Source organism: Vespula pensylvanica, chromosome 1, assembly GCF_014466175.1.
Source record: "Vespula pensylvanica isolate Volc-1 chromosome 1, ASM1446617v1, whole genome shotgun sequence".
In the NCBI taxonomy this organism is placed as follows: domain Eukaryota; kingdom Metazoa; phylum Arthropoda; class Insecta; order Hymenoptera; family Vespidae; genus Vespula; species Vespula pensylvanica.
The window spans coordinates 6,489,666-6,508,164 of record NC_057685.1 but is presented as its reverse complement, the minus strand read 5'-3'; the positions used below and the strand labels follow the sequence as shown (position 1 = coordinate 6,508,164).

General features: G+C 30.3%; 2 protein-coding genes and 4 non-coding genes across 13 annotated transcripts in view; 3 read left to right on the top strand and 3 right to left on the bottom strand.

Annotated features, from left to right (window-relative positions):
- LOC122638059 (chromatin assembly factor 1 subunit A-B) overlaps positions 1-1,629 on the bottom strand; it is a 111,040-nt gene extending 109,411 nt beyond the window's left edge. The window contains exon 1 of the mRNA XM_043830706.1: positions 855-1,629. The gene's annotated coding sequence lies outside the window, so the exon portion shown is untranslated. The remainder of the gene's footprint in view (positions 1-854) is intronic.
- A 4,763-nt stretch (positions 1,630-6,392) lies between these two features.
- The window catches only part of LOC122638070 (NAD kinase-like), a 30,889-nt gene continuing 18,782 nt past the window's right edge, over positions 6,393-18,499 (top strand). Inside the window, exons 1-2 of one of the 8 annotated variants that reach the window (XM_043830755.1) lie at positions 6,393-6,583; positions 9,620-9,664. In XM_043830755.1, the coding sequence (XP_043686690.1) occupies positions 6,471-6,583; positions 9,620-9,664 (158 nt within the window). In that variant the 5' untranslated portion in view covers positions 6,393-6,470. Of the gene's footprint in view, positions 6,584-9,619; positions 9,665-11,322; positions 11,614-15,434; positions 15,638-15,778; positions 15,797-17,373; positions 17,715-18,499 lie in introns of those variants that run through there. The other 7 variants (XM_043830727.1, XM_043830719.1, XM_043830746.1 and 4 more) reach the window with 7 other exon arrangements.
- Trnag-ucc lies at positions 8,427-8,498 on the top strand. The gene has a single exon. It is a non-coding gene; the product is annotated as a tRNA-Gly (tRNA).
- On the bottom strand, positions 11,958-12,028 carry Trnag-ccc. Its single transcript has one exon. It is a non-coding gene; the product is annotated as a tRNA-Gly (tRNA).
- On the bottom strand, positions 13,537-13,608 carry Trnag-ucc. Its single transcript has one exon. It is a non-coding gene; the product is annotated as a tRNA-Gly (tRNA).
- Positions 17,956-18,027, top strand: Trnae-uuc. Its single transcript has one exon. It is a non-coding gene; the product is annotated as a tRNA-Glu (tRNA).

Below are 18,499 nucleotides of genomic sequence, written 5' to 3'. Positions count from 1 at the left end.
GATTCTATTTGTTTCTATTTGGGTTTATTCGATCCTATTGAATTCTATTCTGTCGCTCGATCTATTTGGTCCTATTTGGTCCAATTCGAATACTATTCGATTCTATTTGCTGCTATTCGACTTTATTTGATTCTATTTAATTTTATTCGTTCCTTGTCGAACCTATTCGATTCTATTCCGTCTTATTGAATTCTGTTTGAACCCATTCAGGCCTATTTTATACCGTTTGATTCTATTCGATCCTATTGGATCCTACTAATTCTATTTAGTCATATTTGGTCCTATTGTTTTATTCAATCCTATTCGATTTTATTCCGTCCTATATATATATATATATATATATATATATATATATATATATGTATATATATATGTGTGTGTGTGTTCCTATTCGATCTTCTTCGACTATATTTGATCCTGTTCGTTCCGATACTTGATCTTATTGCTACCGATTTGATCCAGTTTAATTCTATTCTATCTTATCCACACTTCTATTCTATCTATTCAATATCCTATTCCTTCCTATTCGGCCCTATTCGATTCTATACGATCATACTTGGTCCTATTTATTTGGTTCTATTATTTATTACATTATTTATTTCATTCTATTGTGTCCTTTTTTATCCTATCCAGAAATCTACTATTAACGATCGGTAAAACAGAATTCTTCTAACATCGACTTAGTTTGATCGACCACAAAAGCAAGAGGTTATTTTTACTGAACTACCTAATTGTAATGCGATAGCGAATCATTTCCGAATATCTTTAACGTTGTCATATTTAACAATGATCGATTAATTACTTGTTAAATTTACAACAAACAAAGATAATCAATTCTTTTATTTATTACTTACCATTTACGAAGTTTTCCGATGCCACCGAAGTATTCCCAACTTTTCTTCAGATCTCTATCGTTGTAAAATCGATTTAGAAATCAATCGTAAATTATCACCTTGGGATATTGTTAAACACATCGATGATATGATCTAACAATCTTTATCACTCTTTTATTTCGTTTAACAGATCAAACTAAGCCACACTATTTTTTCTCTCCTTCTTCTTTTTTTTTTTTTTCAGAACACTGCGATTTAAGAACTGTGGTATTGAACAATAAAATAAAACACACCAACACTGATTATGATTATTCACTTTCACTCTTACGAGTAACACTCCGTTATATAGAGATATTATATATTTATTAAGTAGAAATTAATTCGTACGAAATGACGAAATCGCGAGATTATATGTTTTAAACGCGGCCGAACGTAACTTGTAGGTTATCTCTCCGAGATACCACGACAAACTAATATTGTAAACGAACGTGAATAATTTTTTAATCTAAGTTTAACGCGCGATACATTTATTTTGTCGGATCTCCGAGAATTTCATTTTAATGGATTGTAAATAGTCGAAGTAATGAATCTATAAGAAAGCCAATCTATCTATAAGAAAAGTCAATCATCCGACAAATAAGAAAGGCAACTGATGCAACTGGTGTAACCGTTGAAACAAATGACGATTGTTACGCATGCGCAAAATGTAATACTATCTCTTTCTCTGTCTCTTCCTCTTTCTATCTCTCTCTTTCTTGTATTTTCTGAGTTTATACCCGGTTACAAATTTCTTCGTTAATAAGACTAATAAGATAATGATGTGTAATGTATCGATCCAAATAATTTATTGATAGTATGTAATAATATAAATTAATGTTAATAATGAAAATGCATAGCAATTTTATAGAATTTATGTCGAATAAAATAAAATAATAATCTATGATGTCGATGCCTAAAGGACGTATTTTTTTTTCACCCATTATGTGAACGACCGTTAGCGATATTATTATGATTATAAAGTAAAGCTTATAACGATCTTTCAAAACCATAAAAGGAATTCCAATGGTTACCAACATAAGGAAAAAAAAATATTCTCTGGAAAGATTACAATTTCAAGAAATAATTAAATGATATTTTCTATACTTTTTTTTTCCTGCAATATTATTCGATTCTGATAGCTATGTTTTAATTATTGCTTTTATTTATCAAGTTGTTAATGCAATATGCAGTATTTATCAATGCAATGTTGTTTTTATCAATGCAAAGTAACGTTGTTTGTACTCATTGAATTTGTTTTGCTGTCCTGTACATTATTATTATTACAAAAAAAAAAAAAAAAAAAAAAAGAAAAAGAAAAAGAAAAAGAAAAAAAGAAATTCAATCGTTCCATTTAAAAAACGGTTGGTTATTTTATCGAGCAAAGAAAAGTATTTTATGAATTATTATTATTGTAATTTATTGCCGATTAGAAACTTAAATTTCTGTCCATGAACTTTTCTTTTGTCAGATAATCATAAATTAAAAATTATTCTTATTGTTATGAGGTCACTATATATATATATATATATATATACATACATACACATATATATATATATAGATATTAGATATATAGATATAGATATTAGAATGTTTAGAAGTTTAGATTTATACGAGTAGATTTGCAAGGAGAAACGAAGTTTACGGAAGGCGTGCATACATACATTATATTTGGAATCCGTGTTTATGTAACAAAGCAGCTAGCATGAGCGTATAATAAAAACGTATTCCGTTTATTTACATGTTCCTTTTACGCGTGGCTAGTCGCATTAGATCGACGCCCACCTCGGCTCAGTGTAAATCAGCTGGTGCTGCGTGCCAATCCACTTGAAAACTTTCCAAAGAATTAGAAACGTGACTTTTATGGGAGAATTCTTATATCTTCAAATTTAAAAAGCTTACATCCGATACGATCCGATCCGATCCGATCCGATGTAATCCGTTAATTTTCTTTTTTATATTACTATAATCGTCTCTTTCATTACGATACTATTATGACACGATTATGACAATTTTTTCTTTTTTTCTTTTTTTTTTTTTTTTTTTACTTTCATTATATTTAAAATCGTTTTTCTCGACGATAGCCAACATCCTCTCGTAATAATCTTTTTCTTGTAATTCATTCGGTGTAACATGATTACGATTCTCATTTACCGGATCGTTACAGATCGCGGTCACTCGCGTGTTTACCAGACTTAGTACAAGACGTAGATAATTTCTTTCCCGTGATATCGACGTTCGTGAAATCATTTCGTAAAAAATCATTTATGAATTATAGCAGTAGCAATTTTGTACAAGTCAACGAATTGATTTCCTGTCTCTTTAGAATCAACGAAAAGAAATCGAATAATAGAGTTGGACTTAGTATCTCGTTCTTCAGAATATTGTAGCAGACAGCAGGTAGGTAGAGTTACCATACTCGACCTTGAAACAACGGTCCCTCACCCATAAGGTCGCGACCTAGTTTTCGATCGTCGTCCTATTTCCAAGACCCCACGTTGAGATCCATCGAGTTATCTCGAGATTTTAGTTTGCTTAACCGGTATCTACTTTCGCACTTTCCTATTAAGATATCAATTCATTTCTTCTTCTTGATATTATCTGATAAGATTATACTTTAGAAATAAATCGTCTTGCGTGGAAAATTGAATAACGATTTTTCGAACAAGATTTTTCACCAAAGATAAAGTTCTTTGAAGATTTGGAAAGTTTATTTCCGTGATGACGATATACGATAAAAGAAGTGTTTCGAGTTAATTAAATATCGCATTGATATCACGATATAATAATAGACGGAACACATTTATTTTCTATCTTTTTTTTTCTTTGTGATAGATATATCTATTAAAAAATAAAATAAAATGAAATGAAATAAAATAACAAAAAAGAGTAATAAATAAAAACGTAGTTGAAGAATTGCCTAATGTGAGATTTTTATACGCGTATATATGTTATGAAGAGATTTTCTCGTAACATATATAAATCATGAAGAAAATAAATTTTCTCATAGAGAAGAATGTAATGATAGGTAAGATCAAATTATTTTTTTTTCTTCTTCTATTATTCTAATGAGAGTAATTTAAAGAAGAGTAAAACATTCACAGACGTATGTATCTCATAGAAGATTCTAATATCAGTTTTCTTTTTCATAATATATATTACGATACGTAATAAAGACTCTCGCAGTAATTAGATATCACACTGATATGACAAAACTTATAATAATAGACGAAACAAAATTACTTATTATTTTTATTTTTATGTAAAAGTAATACGAAATTCATAGATCCTATAATATGAGACTCTTATCTATGTATATATAATAGATATCTATCATGAGATATGTAAATATCTATTATAAGATATGTTTTTACAATTTATATGTACAATGATATATGAGTTAAAAAAAAAAAAAAAAAAAGGAAGCCTCAAAGTAATTAGATATCGCATAATGATACGACAAGAATATAATAATAGATGAAATGAACCTGTTTGTATGTACGTGTCTCTTTTTAATGACAATGAATCAAAAAAAGAAAGAAGAAAAAGGAAAAAAAAAATAATAAATTCAAGGATCTCATTAACAGCGATTCGAAGTTCATTCGTACACGATACGAAAGAGAGAAAAAGAAAGAAGCGACGTCTGGAGGTAGATCGAACATTGTCGATCGTAGATCATCGTAAAGCGAGCCTCGGGTGCGAGAGCGAGCGCACGATTTTATGCGCGTTGGATGCATAAGAAACGCGGGTAATCGAGTGACTGGCCTTGATAGCAAGTACCGGCTATATGGGTTCGGTAAGAGGCTGTAGGGGAGAAGAACGAGAGAACGAAACAGGTACAGGAGTCTATACATATGTATACATATATATTATATAGTATACTATATGTTCGTGATCGAGTCGATCGATCCATCGATCCTTTCAACGAGAACCAAGTCCACTCTTGGTTAAGTGGATCAACGTTTTCAAATATTTTATTCTCTTGGAAAACTTAACAACGATTTCTCACGATTTATATCTATTCACCTTTCTCTCTGTTATTGTTTAATTGCTATACCTTTTAAAACTTAGCTCTGGTAGCTGAGAATCGACAACCGAACGATCACTTTTAATTGTACCTTGTATTCGACATAATTATATCGCTTTCCAATACCGATTTAACTGTTCCTTACTTTCCATTCTTTGCATTGAGATCTTTATTATTATTCTTCAATTGAGATCATGCTACCGAGTATACTTTAATTGCAGTGAAATTCTGTTACGAACTTCGCATCGAGAAAGTTTTTATTCGATTTTTTCCTCTTTTTGTTTTTTTTTTTTTTTCCTCTTTCCTCTGGTAATTATATTGGTAATTACTTTTATTCTTTATGACAAATATAAAGAGACCAATGGTCTTAATCGTTTTCATCTTTTTGCAAGGAATCATTTACGTTTTATTTCTACCATTCATTTATGTCGAAAAAAGACGATAAATTTTGTTCTACCTCCAGACTAAAGAATTTTTCATATACGTCTGTGTGAAATATTGCCTATCGTCAGGGATGCATACTACCTAAAGTTCTTTAACGTTGTACCGTTTTAACACGCTAGATGGTACTAAATAAATAAGTCTAAAAAGATCTGACGGTAAAAAAGAGTGATAATAACTTGTGCTGCCATCTAACAGAAATCTATGGAACTTCTAATCAACGTACATCGATCGTAATTATTGAATCAGATTTCACAAATTAAACGATCCGTTTTCTATATTTGATTATTACAATATAATCACTTTTATTTCCATTGTTAAGAATAAAAACTGATATATTAATGAACTGTATGTATAAAAATTTACGTATATTTCGATATATCTATTCGTTAAATGTGCGACGTAATAAGATGCAGAAAGTGCGAAAGAGAAAGAAAATGCCAACAAAGAAAACGCCCAGCTAGAAAGAGATAAAAACTATACCGGACTTACCCAACGAGGGGACGATAATAGAAACGTTTTGTTCGCGCGAGAATAAAGTATGCATACACAGGATGTATGTACATGTACACACCATTTAAAACGAATGAGCAATTGGAGGCTGAGGGAGCGTCAAACGAAGAAAAAAGACTTGAGAAGTGAACAACGAAAGAGAGAAAGAGAGAGAGAAAGAGAGAGAGAGAGAGAGAGAGAAAGAGAGAGAGAAAGAGAGAAAGAGAACAGAAAGATAAAGAAAGAAAGAAAATTAAAAAGGAGAAGGGGAAGACGAAGGAGAGTGACACGTTTAAGGTTAAGTTGACTCGTGCTATGCGAGATCCCTTCAGTGCTCTACGAGACATCTTTTGGTGCGGAGATTGAAACTTCCGATTGTTCTTCTTTTGTTTTCATTTTTCTTTCTTTTTATTATACGGTTTTGATAAAGTATATATATTGTGCGTGTGTATATATATATGTGTGTGCGTGTGTGTGTGATTTTTAATTTAATAACGGTTAAAACAACCTAGCATTGAAAGAAAGAAAAAAAGAAAGAAAACGAAGAGGAAAAAAAGGTAGAGGGAGAGAGAAAGAGAGAGAGAGAGGAAGAAAAAGAAAAGTGGAAACGGTTAAGAGGAAACGGAAGTGGCAAGAAAATGGACGAAAGCGATCTTCAATTGGCAAAGGCGATGGCAAGTTTGGAGGTCGAAGAAAATACACCGAGTAAAACAGTTGTCTCCAGGATGCAGGACAAACAACAAACGTTCAGGTAAGACAAAGAGGATGGATAAATAAATGAAATTTTAACTTAACACATACACACACACACACACATATGTATATTACTTTTTATATATTATATTAATAAATGAATATATATATATAAATATATTATATTACATCTGACATTATTATGTATATAGTATCATAATTATGCATAATTAATTATATAATTAATATGTTATATATACATATTATTATATTACTTGTTATATATATATATATGCATATTATTCTATATATATTCTGTGAGTATGTATATATATATATATATATATATATATATATATATATATATATTGAAAGAGAGAATTGAAAGAGAGAAACCGAAGGTACTATTTTTTATTTTAACCTTTGACACGATATCGCTATTTTTTCCGCTATTTCGTATTCCCGCGTATTTTTCGTTAGGAATTCCAAAACTCAACTTTATTTAGTTCTATTGTGTTATGACCTTAGGACAAATATGTTATTTAGATTAAAATTATATTTTTTAAAACAAATTTGTTTATCGTTCAAGTTTATTATTATTTAGGAACGTAGTTGCTATGCGAAAATAACTTGCGAGTCGATTAGTCAGTTCTAATTCCATTATAAACTTGTATCTTTTAGAAGATCTCATGCGATACTATTTAACGGCAAATTATCTATTGACATTTACACACACACATATATATATATATTGTGTGTGTATGTGTGTGTGTGTGCGTGTGTGTGTAAATCGTGTATGTGGGAATATATATATATGTAAATATGTCGTTTCTTCGTTAGTAGGCAAGTTGATTTAAATTACAAATTAAAAAGATATATATTTGTAACATGAATAAGAATTAGATACACATAGTGGAATATTTGTAATCGGTACAATCTTCTTTTTCATTTAATTTTTTCTTCGTATTCGTAGTCATCATTATAAAAAAAGACAATAAATTAATTTCTTTCTTTCTTTTTTTTTTTTTTTTCCTAACTCTCTATAACTCATTATTTCGAGCTCAGAATGAAAAAATATTGCAGATGAAAATTGCATGCTTCTTCTTCTTTTTTTTTTTTTTTTTTTTTTTTTTAACGTAAAACATGCTACCATTATAAAAACGTGGTAATGTCAAACAACATAGTTGATCTCTTAAATAAAGTAAACAGTAAATGCCATAATGGTTCTTCCAGATTACTTTTTATCAGATGATTTTTATCTTGAAGAATATTTTTCGAAAACTGTCGTTTTTAAGAGAAAAATTTGTAATGCTATATTTTAATCGATGTATATATATATATATATATATATATATATATATATATATGTTATAATATAATATTAGTATTATTATAACGTATAATTCTAACTTAAAAAAATGATATTAAAAACTTCATATATGATGTAACATATAACTTTATAATAATGAAATAAAATAAGATCTAAAAATATAGATATGTGTGTATATGTGCGCGCACTGTGCGTTTGCGCCTGTGTGTGTGTATATATATATAATACTTAAGCATAATTCAAAGTTACACGGTCTTATAGAGGGTTAACACGTGATTACTATTATGATACTGATTTTATTTATAATCTTTATTAAAATCGTTATTAATATATTAATAATTTAGAAAAATTATATAATATTAAAATTAAATCACACGGGACATTGTTCAATACAATAAATAATATTATAGGAAAGATTTATATAATTTTATACTTTAATATTATATAAATTGCACGCACGTACAGATAAGAGTATATCGATTAACAATATGTTAAAATTCATTTAAAAATCAAGGATAAAATATGTCAATTTAATGGTTGTTCACTCTTCGAATGAGAAATCGTATCAAGTGCGATGGTGGTGTAATGGTCAGCATAGTTGCCTTCCAAGCAGTTGATCCGGGTTCGATTCCCGGCCATCGCACATGAATTTTTTTTTTTCTTTTTTTCTTTTTTCTCCGTATAAAAATGTTTTATAGATATATATATATATATATATATATATATATATATACGAGAATTATAATTTTAAAATCAAATAAATTATTATTTTCAAAATTAAAAAAAAAAAAAATTTATTTATTTCAAATATATATGTTATACGTTGATATAGTTCGAGTCTCGAATTTTAATTATTAGGAAACCATGACGTATAATTCTTTTCTTTATAAAGAAAGAGATACGTTATTTTAAATAGCGTGTAAAGAAAAAGAAAGAATGTCATGTACACTTAAATGATTTGGACGATTCGTGTCAAGGTGCATGACTAGGGACCTTGTCGTTCTTACTCGTAACAATATACTCTCCCTTTTCGAATTACAAGCGTAAAACGAAACGATATTGAGTATATATATTTAAAAATTCATATGACCTTGAAAGAAAATTCTGCCACATGTAACTTTCTTTCGATCTTATCGATAAATTATTTGAGATATGATTTGTCGATGTGAGTTGAGATACAGTAAAAAGATTTTTTTTTTTTTTTTTTTTTTTTTACAACGAGCACAGAACAAATATATATATATATATATGTACATATGTATATATATATATATATATATATATATATATATATATATATTAAATTCGTAATATTTAAAAATAAAGAAACAAGACTTTTTTTCATATGAATGACGATGTGAGATAAATGAAATAAATGTAGCAATTATTTTTAATGGTTTCAAATAAAACCATTATTTTTACATGTGAGACGATATAATAGCTTCAGGGCTCGATGCTTATCTCTGTATATAAATTGACATATACGAAGGGCTTCTAGAAACGAAGTCAAGGATATTTGCTTTCTGTGCTTGTTAGTCGTCACATTAACATTTTTAACTATTGAAGAATCAAAAATGACAAGAATATAAATATTTATTAGTTTAGAAGTTAAGAGGATCGATTATATTAAAAAAGTGAAAGGAGAGAAAAAAACAGAGATAAGAAATTAAAAGAAATTAAAGCTTTATTGTAAGTAACTTACAAAGTGATTTATTCGAGTCAACAAATTTAAATGTTAATAACTTTTTCTTTTGTCTCTTGAAGCAACGCGCGGTTCATGTTATTGGCCGAGCCGGTGGAACAACGAAGGTAATGCAGATTTCTACCTTTGTGTTATCCTTTGTAGCTATTGCCGTTAGCATGAACAATTTGTATTCGTATCCTACCTAGTCGGTAATTATTCCGTTGATATAGTAGTTTTCTTCATAGTGCATTAGTGATTATTCATAATAATATATGTCTTATTTAAATACGTTTATCCAATCTCATTGATTAAAATAATAGATTTTATACGAAACTGTATGATATATCATAAATGCACTTTCGTATTTTTTGCTTATTTAATTTATAAATTGCATGGATTTGAATTTTTAACCCTTTTATCCCTATTTTGCAATTATACAAGGTCGCCTATAAGTCGATCGACAAAAATGCATTATTATTGTAAACAGATACACATATATAGAAACGCAAGCCACATAGATAATATTTAATACAGAATGACTGCAATAACATGTTACTAATCTATATTAGATGCTGATAACGCTTTCTCTCATTTTCAATGCATAAATTAGATCTATTAAATGTTATCTGTGTGACTTAATGTTTGTAAATTAAACCTGTTTACAATAATAATGAATTTTTGTTAACTGCTTTATAGGCCACCTTGTATATTGCGAATGCTTAATAATTATAATTGCTTTTGATTCGATCGTATCAACTAATATTACCCTTATCTATATCGACAAGTCTTCCTTTTGTAGAAAACTTTTCGAAATATAATCCGGTTTTAGAATTTTTCAAACTAAATTTGCGTCTAAATGTCCTGTATCTATTATGCAAAGAGACTCGTTTCTCGAGCCTTGAGTATTCAGAAAACCAGAACCACTTTCTCGTGACTCGTTCGTGTTGATCCTATGAAGGTGTAAAATTTCCACTTCCATATGAACAAACACAACACACGAACGCGAGAAATACAAGCACTCGATATATGTGTATATTATATTTAAATTGAATAAATTTCTTTCAATGATTTAACGCCATTATTTCGTTTATTAAAAGAACGTATCTATAATAAGAAATATCATTTGCGAGATATAAAAGGGAAATAGAAAATTTTTTATTATTCATTCAAAATCTTCATGAACTTCATGAGATCAGAGTATTAACCCCGTATGTCAAATGTGCAAGAATGCGGACGATAATGACATAGTGATATATTTTTATCGAGTGCAATACGAAGACGATACAAATTCATTTTCTCGGTCAATCTGAGTAATAACGTCCGGTCACGTGTTTAATTTTGTAAGTAGATTTTATTATACCACTAAAATTAATACACTTGTTAGCAAAGAACAAAGATACCGAAGATTCCGATAAAAAGAAATGATACGAAAGTAAGAAACACGAAGCTAATGTCAAAAGTTTTCTTCTTTTACGATCGTAACATTTGGCAATATCGTTATCTATATACTATAGAATCATAAAAGTATTAGATAAAGTAATGATATACAATGTGAAATATTTTAAAAATAATATTTTGTTTCGAATGACACCATTTTCTTTATTTTTTTTTCTTTTTTCTTCTTGGATTCGTAAAAACGACTTTTAAATACGCAACTGTGTGTAATTAATTATGAAATTCAAAACAATCTACTCGATTGGAGAGCTCACTCGTGTCGCGTTTAATAAGATAAAAGAAGAGATATATTCGTACGAATGTTCAGTTAGTCGCGCGCACCACACACATCAACATCTTCTCTATCGTACAAGAACGAAACAGCTTTAGGTTATCGCTGAGGTTCTTCTCTTATCGTTACAAAATTTTTCTTTCCTTCCCCCTACCCTTTCCGGATAATGTACACTTGTCTGACAAAAGATGAAAACGCACGACGTTCGGGGACCTTGTCAGTAGAACGGTGCGCGGTATATAGCGATGCTCTGGAGTAGAAGTGTCCTTTACAGGATTGCCCTAAGAACGAGAAGGACACTTTTTAAATCTTCTCTAAGGTATAAAAGATTGCCAATCTCGGCTGAGCGTAAGTTGCCAATCTCGAATTTAATCGTAAATATAGTAGAATATTTTGAAATTATTTTTTTTCTCTTTTTCTCTCTCTCTCTCTTTCTCTCCATTTCGAAATAAAATCGGAAGAATATTTTTTAAGAATATTAAATTTAATGAAGTTCACTTTTAGAAATATACGTGTGTATTATTTCGTAATCAGTCCTATTAATCATAGATATTTCTTTATGCTTTAGAATAGTAAAATATTCTTTTTTGAAGGGAGAAAGGTATTAATTATTTAATTTGCATTGTTACTTATTGAATCGCGTTTTTACGTTCCTTTCTCTAAAAAAAGAAAAAAAAAGAAGAAAAAACACTTGCACTGCCCGGGAATCGAACCCGGGTCGCAAGAATGGGAATCTTGCATGATACCACTACACCAGCAGTGCTACTTGCACAGAGTGTAATATTTATTGGTAGATATACATCCTCATTCGATAAACAATAGTATTTTTATTATTATGTTTTTACGAATGGAGTATAATTTCATATCGATCATGCGAATTCTTCGTACGTCATCCTCTTTGAAAACACATTTAAAATGGCCGAGTTGATGAATTATGATAATACTTAACATCACGCGTATTAGCTGACGCAAACTATTGCTCACGTTTTATTACTTCACGAGTCACGTGTGCTGAATCAAATTACATTGATCTATTCTGAACAAATACGAGAGCGTTTTATCTTTTATATCATTTCATCAAACTTTGATCTTGATGTGGTCACGCAATTAATTTTGTAGAAACAACATTGTTCCTATTTTAACGAATTTAAAAACAATATCGGAAGCATTATTTAAAAAGAAAAATTTTGTTGAAAAGTAATGTAAAAAAAAAGAATTTGTATATAATAGGCAGTAATCGAATTCTTTAATTAATTGCTTGAAAGGCCATCTTTCTTTTTCCTTTTTTAATTTTTATTTCTTAAACATGCTCGTTTGAACATTTAAATAATACGACCAGAAAATAAAGATAATTTTTTAAACGTCAAAAATAAAAGATAAAATGAAAGAAAAACAAAAACGTAAAACTTATTAACAGCTGCTTTACGTGAGTTCTTCTAATCTTTGTCAATATCGGATTTAACGATTATACCTTGTATATGCTTGTAATATTAACATAATAAACAAAGTAATAAACATATTTATACAGTTAGAATATAAAATAATATATTTAATAATTAAATATTTTTAATAAAAATTTTAAAAGATTTAATAAATTTTTTAAATATTTAATAATTAAATATATTTATACAGTTGGAATATAAAATAATATATAGTAAAAATGATAAAATCGATTAGTTTTTAATAACTGTGGTTAGAGTAATTTTTTGATTTAGATTTTAACTCCGATATTTGTGCTTGAATACAAGGAGGATCTGTCGGCTTTTCTATATATATATATCTAAATAGTTTTATATATATACATATATATCTAAGTAGGAGAGATTCGTAGAAAAGATATGTATGACGTAATATTTGCTTACATTCACCAGACTGTTTTGTTTATTTTTATCATTATATTCTAAATCTATATTTGTAAGTACGTATTTAAAACTCAGATCTTTTTGACCTAGCTGTATATCGCTGTTGTACTATATTTTTTATTTTTTTTCATTTATTGCGCACAAACCGCTCCAATGGTATATTACGCGTATTATTAATATTATTATTACATTCTATATATTTTTATTTTACTGATTTTTAAATAATCTATATATTGCTTGTAGCATACTCCTTGTAGATTAGTTACGCATTTATCTTAATTAATTTTTGAAGAATTAATGTTGTTCGCTTTTTAACAATAATTTAACTGATAACGATGTCGGAAATATTTAAAAAAGCTCGTCAAAAAAAAAAAAAAAAGAAAGAGAAGAGGAAGAAAAAAAATACGTGTGCGATGGCCGGGAATCGAACCCGGATCAACTGCTTGGAAGGCAACTATGCTGACCATTACACCACCATCGCACTTGAGAAAGTCCTTTTCAACTATTTTAATGAGTCCAAATTATTTTCATATTTTCTATGTATTCACATTATATATTTTTTTCACATTAATCTATTCATTATTTATCATTTTTATAAACTGTCTACGATCCATCACGAGTCTCATTCACGAATACTCTGACAACTCAAGTAAATTGCGCTCACGTTTCATCGTCGACCACAAGATTATCTTTTCGTAATAAAAATAGTTAAAAAAAAATAATAATAATAGTAATAATGCTAATAATAAAAAATTCGAACCACTTGACGAGAAAGCGTCGGTTTTCACAGAAAGCGAGGCGCGCGATAAGAGTATTTTTCATTTCCTTATTAGAAAGCGTTTGATACGTATTTGCCTCGTTATTAACATAATTATTAACATAGACTAATAGTTCGTTATAACTATCATAAGATAAAAACTTGAAAGTGGAATGGACAAAGAGTTCTGTATCATTAAACTGACATTTTTTGTTTTCTATACCTACTTATAATGGATTAGAATAAGATATCTCAGCAAATTAGAAATGAGAAAGAGAAAGAGAAAGAGAGAGAGATGAGAAAGAAATAGAGAATAATAGTATTGTAAAGAAAGAAAGAGAGAGAGAGAAAGAAACAGTGAGAAATAGAGAATAATAGTGTTGTAAGGAGAGAAAGAGGGAGTGAATGAGAGGGGTTAAAAAGGGACAGAATAATAGTATTGTAGAGAGGGAGAGAGAGAAGGGGAAACATATTAGGAAGAAACGGAGAATAATAGTTTCATAGAGAGAGGGAGAGAGACAGAGAGAAAGAGAGAGAGAGAGAGAGAGAAAGACAGAGTGAGATTAGAAAGAACCAAAGGATAATGATATTGTCGAGAGAACGTGAGAGAAAAAGTTAATTTTTCTTGACTCTTTAATGGTAACCGAAGAAAGACTAGTGTTGTTTTCAACGAAGAGCGATGTTGAAGAAAATAGGTCGAGCTCGACACGCAAGCGAGTCTAACTCGCATGAAGACGTTGCAATACCGCACCTAATGTTCTCTCTTTCTCTCTCTCTCTCTCTCTCTTTCTATCTTTTCTTTCTTTCTCTTTTTCTCTTTTTCTCTCTCTTTCCCAACTGTGAGCTACGAAGTCCATTAGCCTCGAGGCCATTGTCGCTTTCACTGGCCGGAAGTCTGTATTGCCACGAGGTGGAGACTTCCGGCAGCAAGACGACAAGTTTCAGCCTTGGCTCAGCGGCACCTTTTGTTCTCCTTACCTCGACTGGAACGAATGTTACTCTTTCCAAAGAAACGTTCTCTGAATATTATGGATTTTATTTATTTATTTTATTTTGTTACATAGGTAAGAACATTTACAAGCGATAAGCTTGTAAAATTTTACGACGATTTGCGAATAATAAGTGCGTAAAATAGAATTTTGTTACATTGGTCGTTCGGTTAAATAAGACAAAACAAAAAAAAGTAAAAAAGAAAATAGAAAATGGAAGAGAGAAAAGGAAAAGGAAATTATTGAATTAATTATCAGATATGAAATGTACGCAACACACGCATACACACACACACACACACACACAATACTATCCGTATAAATTTATGTGGAAAATTAATGCGTAAAAAATAGATAATACGACCTATGGAAGATTCAAAGTCGATATTCTTTCTATTGTACGAAGTTAGTTACGATGTTGTTGTGGTAGGGAGTGTTGCGAGTTAGAAAGCCCTAACATAAGCGGACGACGACGTATACTTACGTACGTATTTATATACACATACATCGTACACATGTATATCATATGTATATACATAGAGAGAGGTCGCGGCACCGTATCGTCTCTCGTCAGTAGAGTCTCGGCGCTCGGCGATCGCGGACGAGCCAAGACCTTATTCTCCCGTATATTTCGAGGCTGACTGTGTGAAAGAATATAATCGAATATTCGTTTTCAACATAATTGGAAACATAGATCGTTATATCGTGCGTAGTTACACGATTTCATATATAAAATTCGTTTTGTGCGTGTATCAAATACAATAGTAAGTGAACAATTAAAAATTTACGATCACGTTTTTATTAAGAATGAAGTTTCGAAGAAGACAAAGTTGCGAAAAAGAAAAATAAAAAGAAAAAAAAAAAAAGACAAAAGAAGAAACGCTTGCGGATGCAACGAAGCGACTCGAGTAAATGATTCGAATGTAAATTTATAATATATCTTGATAGGAATTCGAATCGATTTATTCTTCGATCTTGACTCTTGAGTGTTAATGACAGAATCCCTCGATCACTCGAGGTCAACGTTATTTTTCTGTTGGCACTCTTCTAAGGAACGGCTATTTCTATCGTCTATTACGAATCGAGAACGAGACTATCTTTTTGACGTTACTTACGTGATTTTCGTCTCGATTTTAATCATTAAACGGTGTCACTGTGCCCGAGTATATAAAAGATAATAAAAAAAACGTCGAGCTACGTCTATTTCCATTCTTCCTTATCCACACTTTCGTACCTTGATCTGACTAAGTTAAGTTCGTTGTACTTTCGCCTCTCACGCGATAAAACTAACAAAAATTCCAACGATGTACCAGCTTGAAAATAGAATTTCTTAATCGTTACGTAATACTACTTTGCTCATTACGTCGTTGTTATACGCATTAAAGCGAGAATACAAATTAAAGAGAAATAATACAAAGGAAAAACAATTGTTAGGTAAGGATCCTTGAGCGTTCTATTCGTCCTCTAAATAATTTGTTTATTATCGACGATAAACGTAAATTGCCGAGCAAGTAAATATTTCAAAGTCTTTGGAATCGATCGATCACGGTGAGTGTAGAAAAAAAAGAGAAGGACAGAGAGAGAGAGAGGGGGAGGGGAGAGGAGAGAAAAGTAGAACGTTGGTAACAGAACTCTCGTTGAAAGCGAAACCCTTCGACGATGGTGCTCGCATTGCGATAAAGTACATGCATACATATGCACACGAAGAAACGCATGCGGAAAGTTAAAGAGAGAAAGAGTGATATGTGATATCGATTCGATTCGATTCGATTCGATTCGATTCGATTCGATTCCATTTAATGTTGATTCATTATTAATAAAGGCGTGCTCGGATACTGTTCGCGAAGTGAAATTTCCCAAGTGTGAAAGAAGTGGGTCGAGCGCGTGTGCGCGCGAGCGAACGAATGACGAACGACGAACGAAAGAAAGAAAGAAAGAACGAACGAACGAACGAACGAGCGAACGAGCAAACATACACTCTTTGTAAAACGATATGGAAATAGACGCACTTGAGTAACTACGTATATATTTATATACGTATTATATAGTTATTTATTTATTTATGTGTATGTATATATATATATATATATATATATATATATATCGAATGGAATTTTCGATTCGAATTTATATGCATCATGAAACTTTGTAAAGAATATAACAAAAAATTGATATGAAAGAAAAAAAAAGGGAGAAAAGAATCATTTTTCATATTTCTTAACACTTAATAATCATTAAAATTATAGGAACTATAAAGCGTTGCATCCGTAGGAGTTTTTTTAATTAAAATCGTGTTGGAATCTTTTTAAATGGCGCTTCGAAGTATCACGTGATATGTGAACAGCTGATCGAACAGCTGAGAGAACTTAGACGCGGTATCTTTTCGTTAAGTCGTATCTTAGATATCTTGTTTCGCGTTTAAAAAGATTATTTCTTTTTTTTTTGGAGCGTTCTTTTTCTTTTTTTCTTTTTCTATCGTTCGAGAAATGTTTCTTTTAAGAGTGTTCGAACCAACGATCGTAAAATCATGATTCCTATGCTAAGATCTGAACAATGGAAGAAGGAAGAAGGTTTTGGAAGACGCTCGATACTTCGTTACTTTCAAGGATATCAATGAGGCAAGTGTTGGATTAAAATCAAACGGTGACGTAAATGGATGATGGAAATGGTGAAGGAAAAACCACGAAGACGTAGCGTGAGCGAACTGCTCGATTGGAGATCCATTACTGGATTGAAAGGTGGTGCTGCTAATTTCGAAAACAATGATACGGATGGAATTTTCTTCGAGGACTATGATAAAAGTCCGGAAACTAGACGAAGAAAACGTTCTGGCACTTGGCCGTGAGTAAATATTATAAAACGTTAAACATTATGGTTAACTCCTTTATTCTTCTTATTTATTTGATCGTATTTGATTCAATAATTTACTTTTTTTACGATCTAAATAAAAATTGTAAGATCGTCGAATATTAGAGTGTATATAGATAATATTTTAATTCATAATATCATAATATATTTATGATACGTAATTAAGAATGATTTCTAGTTTATATTTGAGAGAGAAAACAGTTTCTTCCACAAGTCCGGTATGGTCTAGTGGCTAGGATACCTGGCTTTCACCCAGGAGGCTCGGGTTCGATTCCCGGTACCGGAATGAGTTTTTTTTTTCTTTTTTTTTCTTTTTCCTTTAATTTTCTATACAAAAAATAATCGTCGTAATATTGCATTATGGAGTAAATAATTATTATTTATAAGAAAAACGTTTATTACTATAAAAAAGATTTTATATATATATATATATCTATAATCTTTGCTTATTTTCGTATTGAAAGTAGTTCGAAGTGCGTAGAAAAAAAGAGCAGTGTTATATATAACATCCAGAAACCGGCACTTGGCTCATTCTATTTCGTAATTAACCAGAAGAAACGTAATCCGATTTTAATTCGCGATCGAAACTGGAGACTGGACACTAACTTGATCAATAGAGACTCAGCGATCGACTCTATTTTACATTCGTTAAAAGTAAAACAACAACTTATTTATAATGATTTATTTTGGATTATTATAACTTATACATATACAGTGTGTCCATCTATAGATATCCGTGCGAATATCTTGCGACTGGT